This window comes from Mercenaria mercenaria, chromosome 11 (assembly GCF_021730395.1).
Source record: "Mercenaria mercenaria strain notata chromosome 11, MADL_Memer_1, whole genome shotgun sequence".
Lineage (NCBI taxonomy): Eukaryota > Metazoa > Mollusca > Bivalvia > Venerida > Veneridae > Mercenaria > Mercenaria mercenaria.
Genome location: NC_069371.1, coordinates 21,661,497 through 21,684,345, shown reverse-complemented (window position 1 = coordinate 21,684,345; position 22,849 = coordinate 21,661,497). Strand labels below are relative to the sequence as shown.

General features: G+C 35.6%; 1 protein-coding gene across 1 annotated transcript; it reads right to left on the bottom strand.

Moving 5' to 3' along the window:
- Positions 1-9,483: 9,483 nt before the first annotated feature.
- LOC123530805 (monocarboxylate transporter 12-B-like) lies at positions 9,484-18,102 on the bottom strand. Its single transcript, XM_045311578.2, has 4 exons — positions 17,853-18,102; positions 13,286-13,432; positions 10,193-10,378; positions 9,484-9,518 (listed from the first exon to the last, which is right to left on the bottom strand). Exons 1-4 carry the CDS (start codon positions 18,100-18,102, stop codon positions 9,484-9,486), a joined length of 618 nt encoding a protein of 205 aa, XP_045167513.2.
- Between the last annotated feature and the right edge of the window lie 4,747 nt (positions 18,103-22,849).

Below are 22,849 nucleotides of genomic sequence, written 5' to 3'. Positions count from 1 at the left end.
GTGCACATCGCAGAAACTATTCTATTAAGATGTATATCACTATTTTCTTTCCTCACACGGGAACCGTCAAAATGTTATATAAAACGTCAAGACCAAGTCTAACGTATGTAAAATGTTCCGTAACATACAGTTTAAATAACAAAACTATCAATCACAAAACAGTCTGTTCATATTCCTTGTCTTACTGGCTTCTAGATCTGAAAAGAATGTTTACTGTTTTCAGATAAAATTAGCTTCAATCTGAACTGAATATTTCCACAGGGAATACAGCTTAGTATACCAACTATTATGAACAAAATCCTGTTCAAGATTTGATGGTATTTGATTATAAATGTAATCTCACTTCCATACTTGCTTCATAAAATAGTCATTATGGCAAAACTGGCTGAAATTCTATATTCTTTTCTTTTTTCGCTTCCTTTTGCAATTTAACGAAATCTATTAAATTTAATATATCACAGGAAAAGTATCTAACTTTGATTTAAAATATTTACAAAGCAATTCACAACACCAAACAATTGTCTTCAGTTAAATGTGAGAAGTAGTAGACTTATATATACAAATGTTGCTTACTCCCATTTATGCGTCAAACTTCTCATTGTCCTAGCGCTCTCATTTTAAGTTTTTGATACTTAAAATGTGAAAAAAAAATCCTATAAATCGGGACCTCAGATATGTAAAGGCAGTCAATATGTAGGTCTAGTATGTGTCCATCTGACTTTTTGCCTTCAAAATAAATTAAAATAATTAATTTCAGGCCTAGTCTGTTCAATTTTCAAGCCCTACAATTGTTTTAAGTTGTTGTTGTTTTTGCGCATATAATGATAATATATATTTCCCTTTTCAGACTTCGTGTGCTATGTAAATTCAAGTAACCCAGAGGGTGATTTGATGTACGAAGATAAAGAATACATATCCGACTCTAGGTTAGTTATTAGGTTAGTCCTAAATATAAGACCTGACATAACTCATATCAATTTATCCGTTCATTTTAATTGATTTGTGTTTTTTTTCCATGTTATGTCAGGTCTGAACAATCAACTGTATTTACGTATAGCATAAAATCAGCTACAGATGTCAATTTTGATCTGTAATGGACGAGACTGAAACTTTCACATCTGGCGTGAACAATCATGGACGTGCTTTATGGTATTCGTTTAAATGATTTGATAGTAAAAACTGTAAAATGTCAGAATATTGAATTTTGAACGTCAATTGACAACTATTTTCACGTCTAATTATTTGGAATAACTCTAGGTCTGATTTCTTTAAGTGTTTTAAACTTCTAAAAATCAAGAAAAAAATATCATATCGCGGCATTTTTAATACACTATTTTTTTTCTGCATACAGGTTTCAAACATAGAAGTAATAAAAATACATTTCATACATAAAAAATTGCAAAATTAGAAACTTTCCAGAAATACGTAAACTGAAAGTAGGATTTGTCACATTTTTTAATTGGATGTATACATTTTGTTCAAACTGAAGCAATTTCAGCATATGTAATGATTAATCCAAATATTTACCGGACTTCTATGTTTACAAGTCATTCATTGTAAAAATTACACCCATGTAGAATGAAACTAGACTTTCCGAGTTATCTTCCATATCAGTCCTAAAACATTAGTTTCTAATATTATGATCCGCACGCATAGCAAAGTGATCCCTCACGAATAATTGTGACCCTATAGAATAACGACACACGGTCAGTATTCTTTAAAGAAAAAAGAAAATGTTATGTCTCTGTTGATGTATAATATCAATACACTACTCAATAGGCATGCACCTGATCCTCTATCTCACATAGAAGCCACCCAAAGATATCAGGGAGATGGCTCTATAAATGTATATACAGCAGCCAGCATACCTTCGACTTGGACACACACTTTCACAATAAATATAACTTTCAAAGGCTTTCTAACGACTAACTAAAATACTTCACGTGAATAATAAAGCCAATAAATAAGAACTTTTATCAGAAAAGCGAATGATGATTAAAGATATACTCATAGCACGTTACAATACAAAATAATATGTTAAGAAAAATCAGCCTCCTCAAATCATAAACTGTAAAACACCTTGCATTATTTTATTTTGTTGGGTTCAACGTCTGACCGACACAAGTATAGGTCACATGACGACTTTCCAACTCTGATGGTGGAGGTACACCCAAGGTGCCCCTTCGTGCATTATTTTATCACGAGCTGGTACCTGGCTAGAACCACCGACCTTCTGTTAGCCAGCTGGATGACTTCCTCACAGGAAGAATTCAACGCCCCGAGTGAGGCTCAAGCCCACATCGATGAGGAGCAAATGATTTGAAGTCAGCGACCTTAACCACCCGGCAACGGAGGCCTTTTCCTCCTGTCAGAGGCGTCAAATGGTTAAATGATTTCATAAATATGATTCATTGTTTAAATTAGACCAGATTATAAAATAAATCAAAAAGGCAGCGGACATTCATTCTTAACAAGACATAAGTAATTTTAACATAGTATTACCCCACAAAACAAACTCGTAGTTTTCAATGTAATCAGTGAGTTTTCATTTGGAAATCTATGCTGTCATTACCGCTATCTTAAACGACATTTGCCCACCACCAACCTCAAGATGTCTCAATAAACTTTAGCGAGTTGATTACATTATGCCGTGGTAACATTCCGTTCTAACATGATCGCAGTACAATGTGATTTTTCTCATTCGGCAGTGGTTATTTGTCATTCAGCAGTTCTTGCATGTTAGTTGTTCATTGCCAAAGACTTTCAAGCATATAAGGATTTGTACTTTGATTTTCAGGCTCGCACACTTAAGTGAACTCAGTTTTCTGCAAACGAAGTACATGTATATATAGATGAAAATCATATGACAATTTAAACTGGCAAATTAGGTAAGGGCTTTTAAATAAATTAAAACAAAACACAACACTGTATAGATGACAACATGACATCAGCATAAAAATGGCAGCCTCCATGGTCAGCCATTTTCTTAGCTTTCAAACTATTTTAAGTTTTTTTTCAGAAGTGGTCCGATTCTAACAGTGATTTTAGTAGTTAGATGAAGACTTTCATGTAAAAGTGTTTTCGTCTCCATCATTGATTTTCTAAAGCTCGTTTTGGCCTATTAGTTTATATTTTTTGCTGAAACTATGGGGCCGATTTTAGTCAAAGTCACATGCACCCATTTATGTTTATATAATCTAAATTGTGTATAAGCTGCTTGAGTTAACAGAAATATGTCCTTTCAAAACAAAATTGACCTGTTTGATTATAATTAAGACTAAGAAGATAAAACATGCATTTTTAACATGCGAAGTTCAAATACATGTAAATCGGGTTGTTATCGGATGTCCTGCTGAAACAAAATTGTAACGACTGCCAACAAACTTAGTATTAGTGTATTTTTAATTCATTATTAAACTAGATTAACTTTCTCGTTTTGTCTTTGTTTTGACTCGTATTGAAGAAATGAAATATAATACAGTTTTGAAAACATAAGTTACGGGTCTGGGAATCGAACTCACGACAAAAAAGTATTATACGAATACTGTAACCACTCGGCCAATGAAGAATCACTGACTGCATCGTAAACGTAGTGTATTGACTTAATTTTAGGTTATTGTTTTGTTTTGTTTTTTGTTTACATTTCAAAACGCAATAATACTGTGCAATACTCATATGTCGTGTGCGCTCCATTGCATGATTATTAGTGACGGAAGCAAAATATGTGCATGCACAGTTTTTGGTTTGCTGCATACGTGATGATAGTGTCTAAAAATACTGTCGCGTCTCGTTCTATGTAAATCGTTGCAACTTTTTATCAAAGTGTATGAGAAAAACTGCAAAATCTCGAATGTTTCCATAATTCTGGAAACTAGAAACTAATCAACCCATTAGGTTTCCTATAAATATATGAAACATTGGCAGCATTTTGCCTTTCGGTGATAAATTGTTTAAACAAGAGGGCCATGATGGTCCTATATCGCTCACCAGAGTTGATCTGGCCTAGTTTTTTTACTCCACATGACTCACTTTCAAACTTGAACTAGAGATCATCAAAGCAAACATTCTAACCGAGTTTCATAAAGACTGGGTCACAACTGTGGCCTCTAGAGCGTTAACAAGTATTTCCTTTGATTTGACCAGGTGACCTAGTTTTTGACCCCATAAAACCCAGATTCAACCTTAACCTAGAGGTTATCAAGACTAACACTCTGACGAATTCTCATGAGTTTTAAACTTAAACTGTGGACTCTAGAGTGTTCACAAGATTTTCCTTTGATCTGGCCTACAGACCTAGTTTTGGACCCCACATGACCCAGCTTCCAACTTGACCTAGAGATCATCTATACAAACATTCTAACTAAGTTTCATGAAGATTGGATTACAACTGTGGAAGCAAGAGTTAACAAGCTATTCCTTTGATTTGACAGGGTGACCTAGTTTTTGGCCCCACAGATTCAAACTTGACTTAGAGGTCATTAAGACAAAAATTCTGACCAATTCTCATGAGTTTCAAACTTAAACTGTGGACTTTACAATGTTAACAAGATTTTCCTTTGATTTAATCTACTGACCTAGTTTTTGACCCCACATGACTCAGTTTCAAACCTGACCTAGAGATCATCTACAACTGTGTTAACAAGCTTTTTCTTTGATTTAACCGGGTGACCTAGTTTTTGATCCTGCATGACCCAGATTCAAACTTGACCCAGAAGTCATCAAGACAAACATTCTGACCATTTCTCATGAGTTTCAAACTTAAACTGTGGACTCTAGAGTGTTAATAATATTTTCCTTTGATACGGCCTACTGACCTAATTTTTGACTCCACCTAACCCACTTTCAAACTTGACCTAGAGATCATCAAGACAAACATTCTAACAAAGTTTCATCAAAATTGGGTCACAAATGTGGCATCTAGAGTGTCAACAAAGCAAATGTTGACGGAAGACGCACGACGGACGACGACGGACGCCGGACAATGACAGGTCACAACAGCTCACCCTGAGCAATTCGTGCTCCGGTGAGCTAAAAATCACAAATCACAATGTGTGGGTTAGTCGCTTTAAGATATCATACAAAGGTATTTAGAAGTTGAATATGTATAACCACTTTACTATTTTGAAAAATAAAAATCTTTCTGTCAGTATACGGTGACAAAGTACAATTTTCTCTGTTCTAAATGTAGAATTTTAATTATGTATCTCCATTTGCCTCTGACACAGTATAGCGGTAATAAGTGCCTTAGCAACGTCTATCGTAACATCCCATTATAGGTTCCACGTCACTGATCACCCACAGCAAGGGTAGTGTCTGGATCGGAACTGAGTTTACGCATTTACGAACCAAAAGTTTTCTCTGTTGTTGCATCTCAGGACACGGAAACAAAGAGAGTTGAGAGGAGAAATTATAATGAATCGCCATTTCATGACTACATTAGAAATCAGTATCATAGCGTTAATTAAAATGTTTATTATAAAACTTAAGGTAAATAACCTTGTTCATCCACGGTTAAGAAGATGATACTCAGAAGCCTCCGTGGCCGACTTCAAATTACTTGCCCCTTACCGATGTGGGTTCCAATCTCGCTTGGGGCGGGTGTAGAATTATTTATGTGGTGAATCCATCCAACTTACGACAGTTCGGTGGTTCTAACCAGGTGCCCGCGCATAACGAAATAATGTCCGGAAGGGCACCTGGGGTCTTCTTCAACCATGAAAAGCTGCAAAATGACCTATAATTGTGTCGAGGTGACGTAAAAATCCTCCCACTACCACAAAAAAGATATATTTCTTTAGTAACATTCGTAATATTGAAGGCTATTACAGTTGCAAGGGATACGGAATCATCTGGGTTAAACTCAAATTGCAATACAATGTCTTGGAAATATCTGTACTAGTATGTGTGTACTGGAGAAATGTATGAACACTAAAACTGTAGTAACAGTTTTTGTAGTATAGCATGTCTGGACCAGTCATGTGACAATTAACAACTGCAGTTATTACAACAACTTCGTGCGGCCGACAGTTAAACGGAATACCGTAGGTGTACATGATAAACATTAAAATAACAAGTGGACTATTTTCATTAAAGAAAGATATTACAAAGGCATAGAAACAGATATCAATGCCGACCAATTGTTCCAATACAAATTAAAAGCAAAGCAAAACGACCTACGACCTTTTTGCGAGAAGTTGTATTTCTATTGTTTTGAATCATTATATGATCAAATGAAATGCTAATAATTAGCTAAACACTATAAATGCTAGTGAATGCCAATGTGTATAGTAAACAATCACGGCCACAGCTGACCGTCAGAATGTCAAAAAAGCTGTGCAAATGGCATGATTGGACTAGACCAATTTGAAGTCTGTTTCTTGAGTATTTATCTACTTGCAATATGAAAAAAAAAACTATGAGCAGGCGGGAAAAAATTAATTTGGACCATTTCCCCACTTAATAATGGCGGAAAAACCCAAACTTTTCCGTGATAAAAGCAGGTACCGCTAGATGGCGTTACACATACCACATTAGACAGGAACTCTGCAAATTATATATACATTTTCGAAAAATATAGTCTTTAATCTACATTCAGAGCAACTTTGTTGGTTATTTTACTTTTTTGGTCTAAGGAATGGAGCCACCTAAAATGTATAATTCACTCTTATATCGTTCAGTGACACTTTTTGTTCAATTCTTGCTTCGTGTGAATATGATGCTGGTATGATCTCACTTCCGTTTGCTTTTTCTATGAACACAAGGCAGAGACAACGCAGAGATAGCCCCTATGAACGACATAGTTCCAAGGAAGTGATAGGAGGCGTAGTAACTTCCGGTGGTGTCCCTTAACCAACCTGTAAAATATAACGAACCATTTGTACCATATGTTTGCTACTACAATGTATATACAAACAGGCAAGAATACTTAGAGTAATATATTTTAAAGCAAACAATGTTACTTCAGAGTTCTATTATACTTAAAGTGTATCCCATTTCGATAAGCATCCTACTTTCGCATAGTTTAATAAAGTCGTACATATTTGATTTGTAAATTAAACGAAAAAGGACGGAAACATTTTCCTATATAGGCGCGGTTGAATATACAAATATCATAAAATGGATATAACTTAACGTATCTTTCGAATAACATGAAGGTCAAGACAAGAAAACCTAAAATGAACATTTTCTGCTTCAAATGTACCTTTGTTTTGAACAAAGTCTTTGTGAGTTTAATTTCTAAATTGGCTGCCGTACATTACATCGGTGTAAAAAATCCAAATATGTATCCGCATGAACGTTCAACTGATAGTACTATATAGATTTCGCGATATAAGTTTGGTTGCATGGGAAAGTCCAATAACATTATCCACGTCTTCATTTGATTACATCGATTTGGTCGTTAATAGTTTACCAAGTAACACAAATTTTATTACATTGACAAATACGGTTAAAGCTGGACAAGTACCATAAAATATCCTTATCTCAGTTATGCCTAGATACAGTCTTAAAGTGACGTAAAACGCGTCATAAAAGTTTATTCCCTAAAATTAACAAAGCTTTGTACTTTTTATATTATATAATTTGTTTGTTTGTTTTGGGTTTAACGCCGTTTTTTCAACATTATTTCAGTCATATAACGGCGGGCAGTTAACCTAACCAGTGTTCCTGGATTCTGTACCAGTACAAACCTGTTCTCCGCAAGTAACTGCCAACTTCCCCACATGAATCAGAGGTGGAGGACGGATGATTTGAGACACAATGTCTTTTATCAAAAAGCCGTAGCCGTAGACCGACGCTCTCCCTATTGAGCTAAGCGGACGGGCTTTTTATACTATATATAATTTTATATTATATAAAGAAGGTATATAAAAACACATTGTGCAAGGAAAACTGACCATAGATTTGAAACAAAAATATAGGTCAGTGAATTGCCTTACCCGAAATCAAAATTTAAACAAAGTTTATCGCTAGATGTAACACTTTTACCCAAAAGGTTAAGTGTATTTTTTTCACTACCTTCAGCTTAAACCTTAAGTACTTTCAAAATATTTATCTTCATTTCATGACCTTTTTGGCTGGTTAAACGGATCAGACCCTCTTCTATTGCCGAGTAAGGGCACACGATAGTAGTAACATCCTTTACTACTCACGATTAATTTGAAGGCCGTTGTAAATATATCTGTGACGACTATTTGATACATTTATTTACAAAAATCACATTTTTTTTTTATTTCCATACACACTAAAACCTCTATTACAGATCAGCTCTGAATTAAAGCCAGAACAATACAACCTCCTTACAAAAGCTACTATTTTCTCTTCAAGGTTGACTATAAACAGTGTAAATTTACCTATGTTGAGAGATCACGTGACAAAAGGCACAGCGTTTTCATTTCTCAAGGGTGGTCTTTACATACAGGTTTGACTGTTACATGTATGAATAAATTAAGTCTAGTTTTAATTTTGAACATTAAAACGTGTCATTTGAAATCAATATAATATAGTGTTGTAGACGAATAAAATGATATGTCATTACCAACAAGAGGATATGTAGAAGCGACTGCAACACCGTGACACAGCGTTGTAAACCCCATGCAGCTTTTCGCCTTCGAACGTGTTAAATAATCAACTAGTACCACTAAATACATAGAGTGGTAAATCTCACATGTTAGACCTGCAATAGACATTCAGAACGATTATATATGTCGCAGATTTCGTAAACAATATGTATCGCTAACAGTATACAGTCAAAACTATTTTAGCGGGGACGATTTGTGACGTGTTGCCAGATGCCAACAGACCAATGGCAACGTTTTTCAATTTCGTCTCAAAAACGAGAGACAGAAGTAATAGCTTTTCCGAAAGCTTTGATAAAATACATGTTTCATTACCTAACATATTTCTGAAATTTAGTTCTAAAGATAAGACAAACAAATGTATTTAACAGAAGCTGTTGTTGATTATCAAAGCCGTCGCGATCGGCTGATATGTGGCATCCGAGAGGAATATTCGCACATATCGTCTGCACATTAAGCGTTTTGTTTGTTTGTGTGTGTGGTTTTTTTTTTGTTTTTTTTTTCTTTTTGTAGGGGGGTTATTTTGTTTTGTTTCGTTCTTTGTCTTTTTTTTTTCGTTTTTTTTATTTAAGTTAATGGGAAAAAGTGCGATTGTTCTCATTTTTCACACAAACTTGAAATATAGACGAAAAGATGAAATACTTCTGATACATGGCATTTTGTAATAATACGATCTGTTGCTTAGGCACAGAAAAAGCTAGATCAGTAAAAATGGTTTTAGTGTTACAGTTTGTGTTTGCTTCCTACATAGCAGAAAAATGTTTTAAACTTTTCACCTTAAAAATATTTCCATTTATGTGACTAAAATGTACCTGTTCTATTTAGGATTTTCAACTGTTACGGACAATTCGTTCCGATTTCGTTGGGAAAAAACGAATATGTTTATTTTCACAGAGCTAACTATTTCTTAATATTGCCTATATTCGGCACGCTCTACAGGGCCTGGAATTGGTAACATTCAAAATATAAAACTTTATACGTCATACAACTTTTATAGTTTGCTGTTGTTTACAGTTAGTTATAATACGTTTTATTAAAGAGTTTACCTAACAGTATTGCCATAACCACGAGCAAAGAGAAACTTGTGAAGAAACTGGCACAATGTGCAGTTAGTCCAGCAATCGTTGATACAACAGCTAAGAGCGTAGTCAGGTTGAAAAATTCTCTGTCAGCAAATATACCGCACAAAAATCTAGACAACAAGCCAGCGCCACGCACAACTGTCATCAGTATCCCAATTTGATCAGCAGTCAGGCCGAGATCGTTAGATAATGGCGCCAAAAACACTTGAAGTAGATCAGATGTTGTCGCTAACATGGATGCCATTAGCAAAAACACCGGAAATACAAAAGTTTTGAACAAAGTCATATCAAATGTTGTCTTTATTTTACTAAGAAACGATAGTTTCAGGATGTCAGTTGTGTCTTCTGAATTTTTAAAAGAAGTTTCCTGATTTTCAGTAACAGATCCCTTCTTAGTGCTATTATCATCATCATCATCTTTATCATCATCACCTTCTTTTTTTTCATTTGTTTCCATGTTTATTGAAGTTTGTCTTTTGAACGACCTTAAAGGTTTTATTAAAGCACCTGTCACCAGAAAAGTTAATGTCATACCAGCCACTATTAAAAATGTTCCGGAATAACCTAATTTTTCAAACAACTCGGCAAAAACTGGAGCGAAGATCAAGCCTCCAAAACTAGCTCCACTAAAAGCCAAACCATTAGCCAGTCCGCGCCTTTTGTTGAAATATTCTACAAGAGAGACCATCACTGTGGGATGAAGCAAAGCTCTTCCTATTCCTGAAAATTTGAGGAAAAGTATTTTTAGTTATTTTGTCAACGTATCTGTAAACCAATTGGGCTAGATACCCCCGGTTTCTAAATTTGAGAAGATGTCTTTATGGTTAGCTTTAATACCGGCATGTTGATGACACGTATGATTAACACACCAGATATAGCCTTAAGACACAGAATAAGGACAATTATCAGACAGTATGGGGCAGTGCACTTCAGTTTCGTTGAAGCTACATTTAGTAACTGGTAACAGCTGCATGCTTGGCTAGTAAAAAATATATAAAAAAACAACAAAGTTTCATATTTTTCTAACATGCCAACATATAACAATATCAATACATCTCACAGTATTCGTACTGCATGAAAGAACGATATTACATAATAACGCTACTTTATACAAAAATGTCGACAGAATGCCTCCATACACCTTAATAAAGGAATTATGACCAGGACAGTCCCACTTAACATAAAAAAAGAGATATTATTGTCAGGATTCTCGAAAAATAGTACCCTCACGATAACTCTTTATGACGATAACTTCAAAGTTCGATAGTCTCTATATAACTACATAGCGATACCTACCACTTTGCTAGCTGTACTTGTGACATAACATAACGCCGATTGTTACATTGACCGATGCAAGTCATAACAATAACTAATATGTTAGCACTAAATACGTTCTCGCGACACAACTACATGGCGGACAAATACTATGTTAACTGGCCTGTCGTACGCGACAGTAAATACTTTGCTAGTCGGTCTCGTATTACACCTATCCTCGCATCATGAGTTATTGAGTAACTTTTAAAAGCTAGACAGTGTCATCACCTTTATGATAAGCACTAGTCTAGCTACATCGGTATTTTTGATGCATCAAGACAACATATTGGCTAGATAGTTCAGTTACATGCCATTATGACGCGAAATACAGTCCTTGGTATTCTAGGGGCATTATTAGGATAATGGGTCTAATCAGCTCACTTACATTCCTTTTTGACATAGAATACAGTTTTTAGTATTTCAGCTGCATCATCAGGACAAATGGGCTAGAAAGCTAACCTACATGTTTTTATGGCATTGAATACAGTTCTGTGTATTCCAGCTGCGTTATTAGGACAATTTAGTTAGAAGCTCATCTTCACGCTACTCCCCGTACTTTCTTACTTTCGACCCGAGCTGTTATATTTCAGTCTCCTCAGACCGTATAGCATAACAGTCTTGTTGTGTTTGTGTACTGTTTAATTTTCAGCTTGGAAATTTCGGCTTGGGTGGTTCCAATACTAACTTTTTAATCGAAAATGCTGCTTGCTTTTTAATGTTGTCTTTTAGCAGTTTCTGTGATATGCAGGCTCCATAACCACGGCTCCCCTCTCTAAATTGTTCCAGTTATATTTATTGTTTTCACGTTTAAAACAAACCCATTTTTTTAATTTGGGGTCTTGCATTGCTCTTCATTTAATTGAACTTTAACTGAGTATCGGTAAAGGTTCAATGTGCACGCCGTATGAATACGAGTGTCTAATTTTTATACTTTGGTACTTGTAACATGTGTAAATGTTGAGTTTTGCCCGAACCGGGACTAGAGGGCGTGGAGGGTTGCTCACATTTCCACTAAAGTCCATAAGCAGGCTCAATTAAACAGAGACTGCAACATTTTCATTTATGTCGTGTTGGGAGACCTGTGGTTTTCCACTTTTTTCACATCAGGGTTGTTCATGCCTAGTAGCGGTCGTGCAAAATCTACCCGTACTTTCAGTCACAGCTGTTATATTTCGATCTTGTCAGATCGTTCAGCACGACATTCATAGGTGGGCCGGTGGTCTAGTGGTAACACGCTTGCTGTCAATCCAGAGGTCCGGGGTTCGAATCCCGGTCCAGGCACTGGAAACTTCTGAGATGCTCTTGAGTGTCTCCCACCTAACTAAAGGCCCGTACTGTTCTTCCCAGGAAAGACGGCTTTGCGTGTATCGGTGCTATACACCGGGCACGTTAAAGAACCAGACTGTCTATTCGAAAAGAGCTAGGATAAGTTAGCCGGACACGTCTGTATCTGAAAAGTTCTCTCTGTCTGTTCTGGGGGAGCCCTATATCTCACTCTGTCCCTCTGGTCAGAACGCTCTGTGTCTGTACTAGTAGAGGATGATTTCGCGCCCTGTGTGGCTGCAGTATACGTAAAGCGCCTTTGAACGTGTTTATCATGAAAAGGGCGCTTTATAAATCTGGTATAATAATAATAATAATATTGTTTAAGTGTACTGTTTAAGGTATCAGCTTGAACATTTCGGCCTGGGTGATTCCAATAGCTTTGGGTATTGTTTAATTACCCCTTGGATACGTTGATTGCTTTTCAATTTTGTCTTTTGGCAGTTTCTGTAATATGCCGGCTCCATAACCTCAAATTATCTGTCTAATTCAAAGTTTGTTTAGTTCCCGTTCAAGTCAACCCCATTATTTTACGACGCTTTTCATGGAATTGCACTCTGTATATCACTGAATATATTCAATATGCATCACCGAATTAATACATCTGCGGGTATCTCTTAATGATATTTTAGTACTATGTTCTGCTCAACGGCGTGGACGGTCGCTTGCATCTCCACTACGGTCTATGAACAGGCCAAATCAAACAGAGCCTGCAACAGTTTCATTTATGTTGTGTTTGGCGACCCTTGGTTTTTCTTTTTTTTAAATTTTATAACATCGATTACTATGCTTGGTATCATTCTACATTTAGGACTAGTAGAATGGGTAGTCCAATTACTGGACATTTTATGTGGAACACTGGGTTTGGTATCCTCAGTGCATCATTGAATCGGATAGATAGTCCTTCAATATAGATTTAGCCTAATGATTGATTTCATCTTATAAGTCTAGGTAGAAATAAAACAAATAAAAAGATGAAAATATATTTACCTTCCAGAAATCCTAATGATACAAAGAGCATCCGTACATCTGTTGCGAATGCTGATATTATGTAGGATATTGTTAGAATCATAGCTCCTAACATCACAGCCATCCGGTTGGACATGAACTTCATTCCAACAGTCATAGTGATAAGTGCTACAATAAATATGTGAAATTCTTATAGGTATACATATTGGAAACATGCTCAGTGTATAATTTATTTACGCTTGATGTGATATGCAATGTATACATAAATACATTTATTTGTCATGGCATCCTTGCTGAATCATTCTTGTAATCGTTATTATTCGCCCGTATTAGGAAAATGGACGTAGTTCGTATGTCGCGTGCGTCTGTCCGTCTGTTCGTCATATTTAATGTCCGGGGCATAACTTAACCATTCAAACTTGTAACTTCCAACTTAGCACATAAGTAGATGGCGAAGAGTAGATGTGCAGTACGCATGAACTGGGTCAGTCAGTCAGTCACTTTTAGAAATATGTAGGTTGTAATAAGGCGATAAGCTGAGTGCATGAATTGGGCTAGTAGTCAAAGGTCAAGATACATTGTCAAATCTGTCAGTTGTATTTTCATGTCCGGATCGTAACATCAGAGCAATTACGGTATTGACTTCACATTTGGCACACATGTATCTATATATAAAACAAGTGCATAGGATATGAATAGGGCCGTTTAGGTAAAATTTCAAGGTCACAGATTGAATTCAAATATCAAATTTGTCCTCCATTTTTATGTCCAGAGTATAACTTAATATGGACTTTAAATTACGCACTAAGGCAGAATGCAATAAGATGTTGCCCAAAGCACACTAACCAGGCTAAAAGTCAAAAGAGGTAAAATCTCTCAGTCTTATTTCATGACCGGAACATATCTTAATAACCATTCAAAGTATTGACTTTAAACTTGGCATATAAGTAGGTTGCGAGGCGCTGATGCGCTGAGCGCATATATGGGCTAGTAGTCAAAGGTAAAGGTCAAAATATTGTCAAATCTGTCAGTCGTTTTTCTTGTCCGGAGCGTAACGTAAGAGCCATTCAAGGTATAGACTTCACATTTGGCATATCGATAAATGATCATACTACTGGGTGTAATAAGATGTGAGCACATGAACCGGGCTAAAAGTCAGAGGTCAAGGACACAAAAAGGTAAAATTTCTCAGTCGAATTTCACGATCGGGGCATAGCTCAAGAGCCATTCAAGGTACTGACTTCACATTTAGCATACACACAAGTGATCATAAGATCGGGTGTATTAAGATAATGTGTAGAGCACATGAACCGGGCTTTAAGTAAGAGGTCAGTGTTACAAAAAGGTAAAATCTCTAAGTCGTAGTTCATGCCCGGATCATAACTTTCAAGGTATTGCCTTTAAATCTGGCATATAAATAGGTAGTGATAAGGATATGTGCAGAACGCATAAAACGGGTCAATATAAAAAAAATGAAGTCAATGTCACAAACTGAGTACAAATGTCAAAATTTTCCCATAAGTTTCGTGTCCGGAGCATAGCGTGAAATGTCTTTGAATATCGGTGGATGACGATGTGTGCAGAGCGCATGGACCGGGTTAAAATGACAAATCGATCACAAATGTCAAGTATTTCTGTCAAATTTGCTGAGCACAACGTAAAATTAATCAAGCTGTTGACTTGAAATTTGGAATATACATAAGTGGTGAAAAGACGATATCCAGAGTGCGACAGTCTGTTATACTTGAATGGTAGAAAGGCATATTTCATCCATAACAATGTCATCCTTCAGAATGTTTTGACATTAATTGGCACATTCCTTATACGAAGACTACACTTTACACACAAGACCAGCCTTTAGCACCACGGTCAAAAGTGGAGTTCAAATCTTAACACGGTCTGCTTCGTACCCGGTCCATGGCTCCAGCTTCTTATATGGTATGTTAACATTATTGTTAACACAAACATTCCAGCTACTACAAGAAGTTTATTGTGTTGGTATTCCACCTTAACCACACTAGTCAAATATATATGTATATAGAATTATAGTTTGTTAGCCGTTGTGTTAGGCGTTTGTAATAACACATAACAATGTATTCACTTACACGAAATTATTTGCATTTAATTACGAAATAAGTGTCTCAACGTTATTTATTTTCTACGTGAAAAAAATGTTTATACAGATAAATTGATCACACTAAATGTACATTCTTACATATAAAGCTATAAAGCAACCTTTGAATGGTGACCACCACTGATGTTAGAGAGGCGCTGGATCCAAACCTATCTTGGATTGCCACGAAGAAGAGGCCAAAATTCTTTTTTATTCCCCCAAATAATGTAAAACAAAAGGCTGCTCCTGAAAATAAAGATACAAATGTAAAGAAATACAGCATTTTATTTGTATAATGTTTGCAAGCATCCTTGCTTACTTTATACATAACGTATATTCAGAAATCAGTTTTTAAAAGAATATTTCATTTTCCCACAGAATAGCTCGAATTCATTCTTTATTTCCATTGGTCCACCTCTTTAAGACAAGCAAAATATAATTTGCGCACGAAGTGTTCCGTCTGTTTTATGTTATCAGTTAATAACATGTTCACAAAAAGTGCATCTTTTCATTTTGTTTCAAATGGAATATTTGGTTGTCGTTTTTATGATTTACTATGGTGTTTAAAACGTTGCCTATATTTCAAAATCAACGGTTTATATATATACAACGTAACCTAGTATATATATATATACGGATTATATAGATCATCATGCTTTCCTTTTGGAAGCTATGCCGTACTAGTTTGCAATTTTTCAACCATACTACAAAACAAATAGCCATAGTTTTTTCTTTACCAGTTTTAGATACCAAGAAACAACATCTATATCAATGCATTGCAACAGCTACATTCTTCTTTTTGGAAAGACACGCTGGCCTAAAAGACATTGTATTACACCTACTTTTTGAGAAAAGGAGCAAAAATCATTGGTAAGGAATGTTAACTTTAGTAATGCTAATTTAGTTTATCTAGTTGGGGATGTACATCAAGCGATTTAAACAATTAATCAGATTTGCTGAATCGCATAGTCATGCTTAATACTTTCTCTGTATGACTATTAATGTGAGGTCGCGAAAACATATTGCAACTTGTCCGATCAACAATCTGATCATCAAACTGTAATTATCTAACCGTGACCCTCGTAAAGATGAATAACATCCAAAATGAAACGTGCAATGTGACATTTCGTAGCAATTCTTTGGTGTTATCCTAACCTTGCATACTTTGGTCAGGTTAGCAGAAGCATGTAAATTCTAAATTGTAAATTAACAGAGTAACAAACCATGTATTTATTGTAACTATCCATGTCAGTAAGATTTGAGAAATGAAATTTTTACAATGATATAAATGATTTTGATTTTTCGTCCACAATTAGCCACTGTATCTCTTTAGAAATTATTAATATCAGTTATTGAACAGAAGTGTTATAAAAGTTTCTGGTTCCATCATAATAGAAACTTCTTATCTACACGAAATGAGCATGTTACTATGCCTATAAAACTGTTTAGTATGAAAAAACGTAAACCGCGGTGTAAAGCATTAACAGCTAGCCGGTAGTACTACGTGACAAAATAACCTAGTACATTTTGTATTTTAAAAACGAATGCTTATCAAGTGTTAACCCTTAGACTGCTAAATTTCTAAAATGGACTGGTCCGTCATTCAATATGGGCAATACCATTTATTATTTGAAGGGATGTTCACTGAAAATTTACTGACTGAATAGCGAACAGTGCAGACCATGATCAGCCTGCACGGATGTGCAGGCTGATCTTGCTCTGCACTAGTCGCAAAGGCAGAATCACTCGCCGCCAGCAGGCTAAAGGTTAATGTTATATTGACTAGATGAACTAAGTTTCGAAGTATACGATGAATTTTTTATATTTAAACAAGAAGAATTTTGTAACTAGACAAAGTTCACATTATATACATTTCACTACAAATTAATTTGAATATTCGAACATTCAAAGTCATTCATCCTAACGCTGTAAAATGTGCAGTTATTTTTAAATGTTTAATAGAGAAGATTTTAAAACGAATACGTTCTTAATAAATTTTAAGGTGATAGTAAGTTTCCATTTAATTGTTCATTTTTATAAAGAATGTTTATAAAGAGTGTGGATTGTATTTCTAGAAAATTGCGTTATGCTGAAGTTTTAACTATTGGCTTTAACAAATCATAAAAAAGACAAGAAAAAGTATTTGTAGATATTGTCAAGGTGTGTGTAAAAGCTGTTTGGAAATGGGACAAAATGATAACATGAATGAACAATTTACATGTACCTATCATTCATTAATCATTTTTTTTCCGTATATTCTAGATTAAATTAGAAGATCTAGACAGTCCAGCGTTTGACTCTAAGTGTATGTCAAGTATAGCAACTGTAAGACTTAGCAAATCTATTAAACGAATATTTGTTACAAGAACCATTATTAAATGTTGTAATAGAAAATCTCGGCAACTTGCGGTTAAATAAACACCTAAATTCAATGAACGCAAATAGAACATAAAGCCACTAGTATAAATTGCTCACCTGCGAGTACTACCCAAGCCCACCCTTTGTCTATTGGTAGACCTTCATCAACACGAGATTCATCAGTTTGTACTGCTCTTTCACTGTCCTGTTGCTGCTTCATTTCCATTTCTATTTTGTTTTCCACTGCAGCTGTCGGAGATACGGGCTCTGTGTATCGATCAAGTTCCATCTCAGTAGCAGAACTGAGCCTAGTTCCCCCACCAGCAGAGGTGCTCTGAGAAACTTCTATCGCTATGTCGATTGTCATCGTACAGCGAGCGTTTCCTTCTTTACTAATACCTTTAACAAACCGTAGTAATTCATGAACAAATCTCGCTCTTGTTTCATGACATTGTCTGCTTTTTCATACTATGGAAGCCCTAGAGGGCAGTTTTGATCTTTCTTTATAAAAATCTTAATAAAATCCTAAGCAAGGAACGCAAATAAACAAAACATCAGCCGACTCACATTGAATGACAGAAATGTGATGGAACTTTGTTAGGAGTCGACCAAAAAGTATGTAGACATTTGCTAGAAACTAGTTGAACTTTCGTTAGAAACGAGATAAACTATTAATAGAAAGAAGTTCAATATTCGTCAGAAATGAGCTGACGTTCATCCATTGTAAACATTCTCCAGGCTGGAGTTGAACATGAATGCTTAACCCATTTCTGATTAATATTCCACTCCTTTCTGAGGTATGCTCAGCTCCTTTTTATTGAGGTTCATCTCCTTTTAGACCTTGATCAATTCCTTTCGGGCGAAAGTTCAACTCCTTGATATTTCAATTGTTTAGATAACAAAGAATACGGATATGTATCTAAATGTAATATATTCACAGCTTTGTCTGGCCTTAATACCATATTAACATTCGTTTCATCTTTATAATATTTTTGTATTCTTATTGTATGACTAATTCCCTTTAACATTAGCTTTTATCGCTGTGATGATATAAAATGGTCGTTGTGTGAAATCTATTTCGAAATATTACGCATGTTGTACAGATTTTGTACATAAAATTACATTTTTTTTTCAATAGGTGAAAATGATATTTTTCTCTGCGTAGTGTTTACAACATTTGAACAACTTGTTTTCGTCAAGATAGAGATTAAGGCACGAGACTCACGTTGACCCTTGTGAAGAACTAACCTTCTTAGTCACGTGATGTTTATACATTGACAGTGCCAAAAGAATTCAAATATAATTTCAAATCATTTTTTCACAATTGTTTCATCAGGATTAGGTACTGAGAAAACCAACAAAGTACATTTGCGACCAGCATGGGTCCAGATCAGCCTGCACATCCAGTTTCTTTAATTGCAATAGGTCTTGAAAGCGAACAGAATGGATCCTGACCAGACTGCGCGGATGTGCAGGCTGGTCTGGATCCATGCTGGTCGCAAATGCACTTTGTTGGTTTTCTCATGGTGCGGCTCAATTATATATTTAAAGAATAAGCTTTATGAAATATAATTGTATCACGATTTCGTGTGTTATCAGAAATTAACCTGGTCTTCCCATTTTAGATATATTTTGTCATGTATTTTAGTTAAAATGCATATTATATCATCATTATTTCTAGACAGTTTCAAACATACCGGTATTTAAAGTTAAAATAAATTCTGGAAAAAAGATCTCAACTTCTTTTTTCTAATTTTAGATATTCACATTTTCTTGATTCTTTAAGTCCAACCAGAACAACAAAGTTTCTTAAATTTTTCTAAAATGAAAGTAAAATAATGTTCTTCATGAATATTTTGTTATCTCAATTTTGATTTTTATCACAAATACAAGTTTTGTGATGGAACGACCCATACTTATTATATACTAGTAACCAGTTGAAAAATATCAAGCCGTGGTTCCTGTTCTATATTTACAGCTTTTTCTCTATTGAAGTAATACACCAGTGGAACCTCCAAAACATCCGATTACGGCCGCTGCTTGAGCAGATTTCACAACAGAAAAGGTCCGCTGACGGTTCGGTAAAATATCACAAAAGACAGATCTTGAATATAGATATACACTGCTGTAACACGAGCACATTTTTACCACAAAATCCGCAACTAGACAAAAATCCGGTAGACTTAACACGAGATATGAATAGACACTTCCTGCATTAGTGTTACTCCAATCTTTACCTCCTATCCGATACAGTTGATGGAGCATTAAAATTATTACCGCATTAAAAACTTATGCAGTCTAGGTTTCAAACATGAAATTTCACACGAGATACATTTGTAAAATATGACTGATGTATTGCTTTATATTTTCTAAATTTATTCTATGTAGGGGCATTATAAAGCGGAGTAAAACCTCCCTTTTGCAGCATCAAGGAGCTACAAGCATTCTGCTTACATATACACATAGCACCTTGATGCAATACTGGGTCGAAAAAATGTATATTTACATAACAATGAAAACAGTATCAATAAAGGATGCAATAAAGAATATAAGGACATACTAAGATTACAAAAATAGATTTAGATAGATCTGTAGATTAAAAAAAAAATCAAATTACCGATAGTACAGTACTGATATAAGGTGATTTATGTTTGTATACGTATGATGAGTATCCATTATTAATATGACACAAGCGCTAACAGCGCTTTGATAGTTAGAAACCCAATATATACAGGATTTGATTCGGCTAACCATATCATAAATATGATACTGCGATTTGGTGATATATATATAGTTATGCATTCAAACCCCCTGTAAAGTATAAAGCTGTTAAGTAAAGGCATGCCGCGGATAGTTATTCGTAGTAAATTACTGCGCCATTGGTATATATTCAAAGTACGTTGAACTATTTGTACAGGGCATGAGTACTTGTAAGTTTGTGATCAAGTCAATGGCTGCCTCAAAGGTGATGATAGAGTAAGCCAAATTTTCAGGTTAGTAACGATAATGACGTCAGAGGTAGTAAATTATTCCGCATTGAACTACATTGTACCGCGGATAGATATGAAATAGTTGTGAGACAGTCTATTCCTGATTAAATTCTGCACGGTTACATAGAGAAACATCTTTCAAAAACAGAAGAAAAAAACATTCGCAGTATTGATATCGAATGTACATTGCAGTAGCAAATATATATATAAAACACATATTTAGCTAACCCCTTTAGCAGTGTTATAAATAAGACAAAAGCTACCAAATACATATTTCTGACAGTTTATCTTTGAACACATGAACATTTGGTTAATTGTAAAACTTGCATCTCATTTTTGCTATCTGTAAAGTAAAACTCAGACTCCGGCAATCGAAATCGTAAAACAGTGTTCTTAGTAAGGTTTAGTAGATGCATATTTGAATCGAAACGGAATCATCAGATTATATAAAGAAAGCTGCGTTTTACATAAAAGTTAAACAGCATATAAAACAGTATCAGTTTGCAAAACAGTATCGTCTACTTGCCATACCCTATGCATCTGGAATAGGAATCTAGGGGCTACACTTCCGGACAGTTCAACTACGTAAACACTTCACCATGCTCTAAATATAGTTTTCATCTGCTATTCGATCCGAGGCTTCATTTAATAGCGTACAGCTTTTAAAATCAATGACAGTGTTGATGATGATAAAATAATACATTTTTTCTCTCAGTCGAGCTCAACGATAGACAAGGAACACGTTGAATTGGTACAGACGTGGATCATGACTTTAACAGAAACCTCATAAGCATTCACAACACACAAGAGCAGATTGAACAGCACATGTGTCCGAAGCTCTTTAACATTCTAGCAGCTCAATTCCTTACCGCAAATGGACCTTCTCGCGTTCTGTGACACCACCGCTAATGGGAATTGCGGTTTGCTAGGATGACATAGACAATGACCGTTCTTTTGCGAAAGAATCCCTGAATCTTACGTATATGCTCAACATTTCAAAGAAGCTTTAATAAACGTGCCTGGTCGCACATGGAATGCTTTTCTTCAGATAGTCCGTCATTAATATTTTTGGAGGCCTCTGTCTGTAAGGCCAACTTACCATCTTGGCCCTGTGGAGGTACACAAAATGTAATGAAAGCACATTGGGACATCAACTTTGGCTAAGACTACAGTGCCTTAGGATCTTGTCTTTTCGTATGCTCTGTAATCTGTAGGATCTTTTGGAGACAGTTCGTATGAAAGTGATTGACTTTTCTGGTATGCCTACTATACATGACTTACTAGAGTATGTTTCTGATGAGTAAATAAATGTATAAAGAACATACAGAACACTCACTAAAGTTTAAGAAAAGAAATGTGATAGTCTTGCTTTCTTTTCCCTCGGATACCTTTCCCTGGTGCAGGTGTAATGAAGTATTTCGACCCCCGGTTATTATTCTATAGAAAGTGACCCCCGGTCCTAGTATTATGACCTCCAGATCATAGTACTATGACTCCCCCACGTGAAGTAAACTGAATCTCACGAAGAATATTGACTCCCATTAAAAAAAACGACCCTCGGTCATTTGGTCAAATTTAGTGATAACTCATGTATCTAAAGCCTAATTGCTGCATTTTATGCCCCCACTCGGGGGAGGGGGTTGGGGGGCATATAGATTTGCCCTTGTCCGTCCGTCCGTCCGTCCTTCCGTTTGACCATTAGCCCCACATACCATCACTTGACACAGAAATCAGAGCATTCCGCAACGGGAAAAGGAATTCTATTTCTAGACGCTGTATCTTGGTGTATACATTTTTTTTCAGGAAAATAACAATTCACAATACGTTCACAAAACACACCAGTGTCAATAATCCCTGCAAACTTCGGTATGAGGTAATTCTTCAGAAGAAAACTGCACAAGAAACTGCTAGCATAGAACTTAGTATTAATAGAAGTTGCAATACTTAGCAGTGGCAGTAAAGTACGGTAGCGGCAACAATAGAAAGTAGTAGCAGAAGTAGTAGTAGTAGTAGTAGTAGTAGCAGTAGTGGCAGTGGTAGTGGCAGTTGCAGTAGCAGCAGCAGCAGACGAATACAGCAACAACAGCAGCAGGTATTTAGACGTATTAGTGGAAGCAGGTATAG

Coding starts and splice junctions, on each gene's coding strand:
- LOC123530805 (XM_045311578.2), bottom strand. CDS start 18,102: ATGACAATCGACATAGCGATAGAAGTTTCTCAGAGCACCTCTGCTGGT. Junction 13,433..17,852: donor GGCTTGGGTAGTACTCGCAG/GTGAGCAATTTA, acceptor TATTTATTGTAG/CACTTATCACTATGACTGTT. Junction 10,379..13,285: donor ATCATTAGGATTTCTGGAAG/GTAAATATATTT, acceptor TCAAATTTTCAG/GAATAGGAAGAGCTTTGCTT.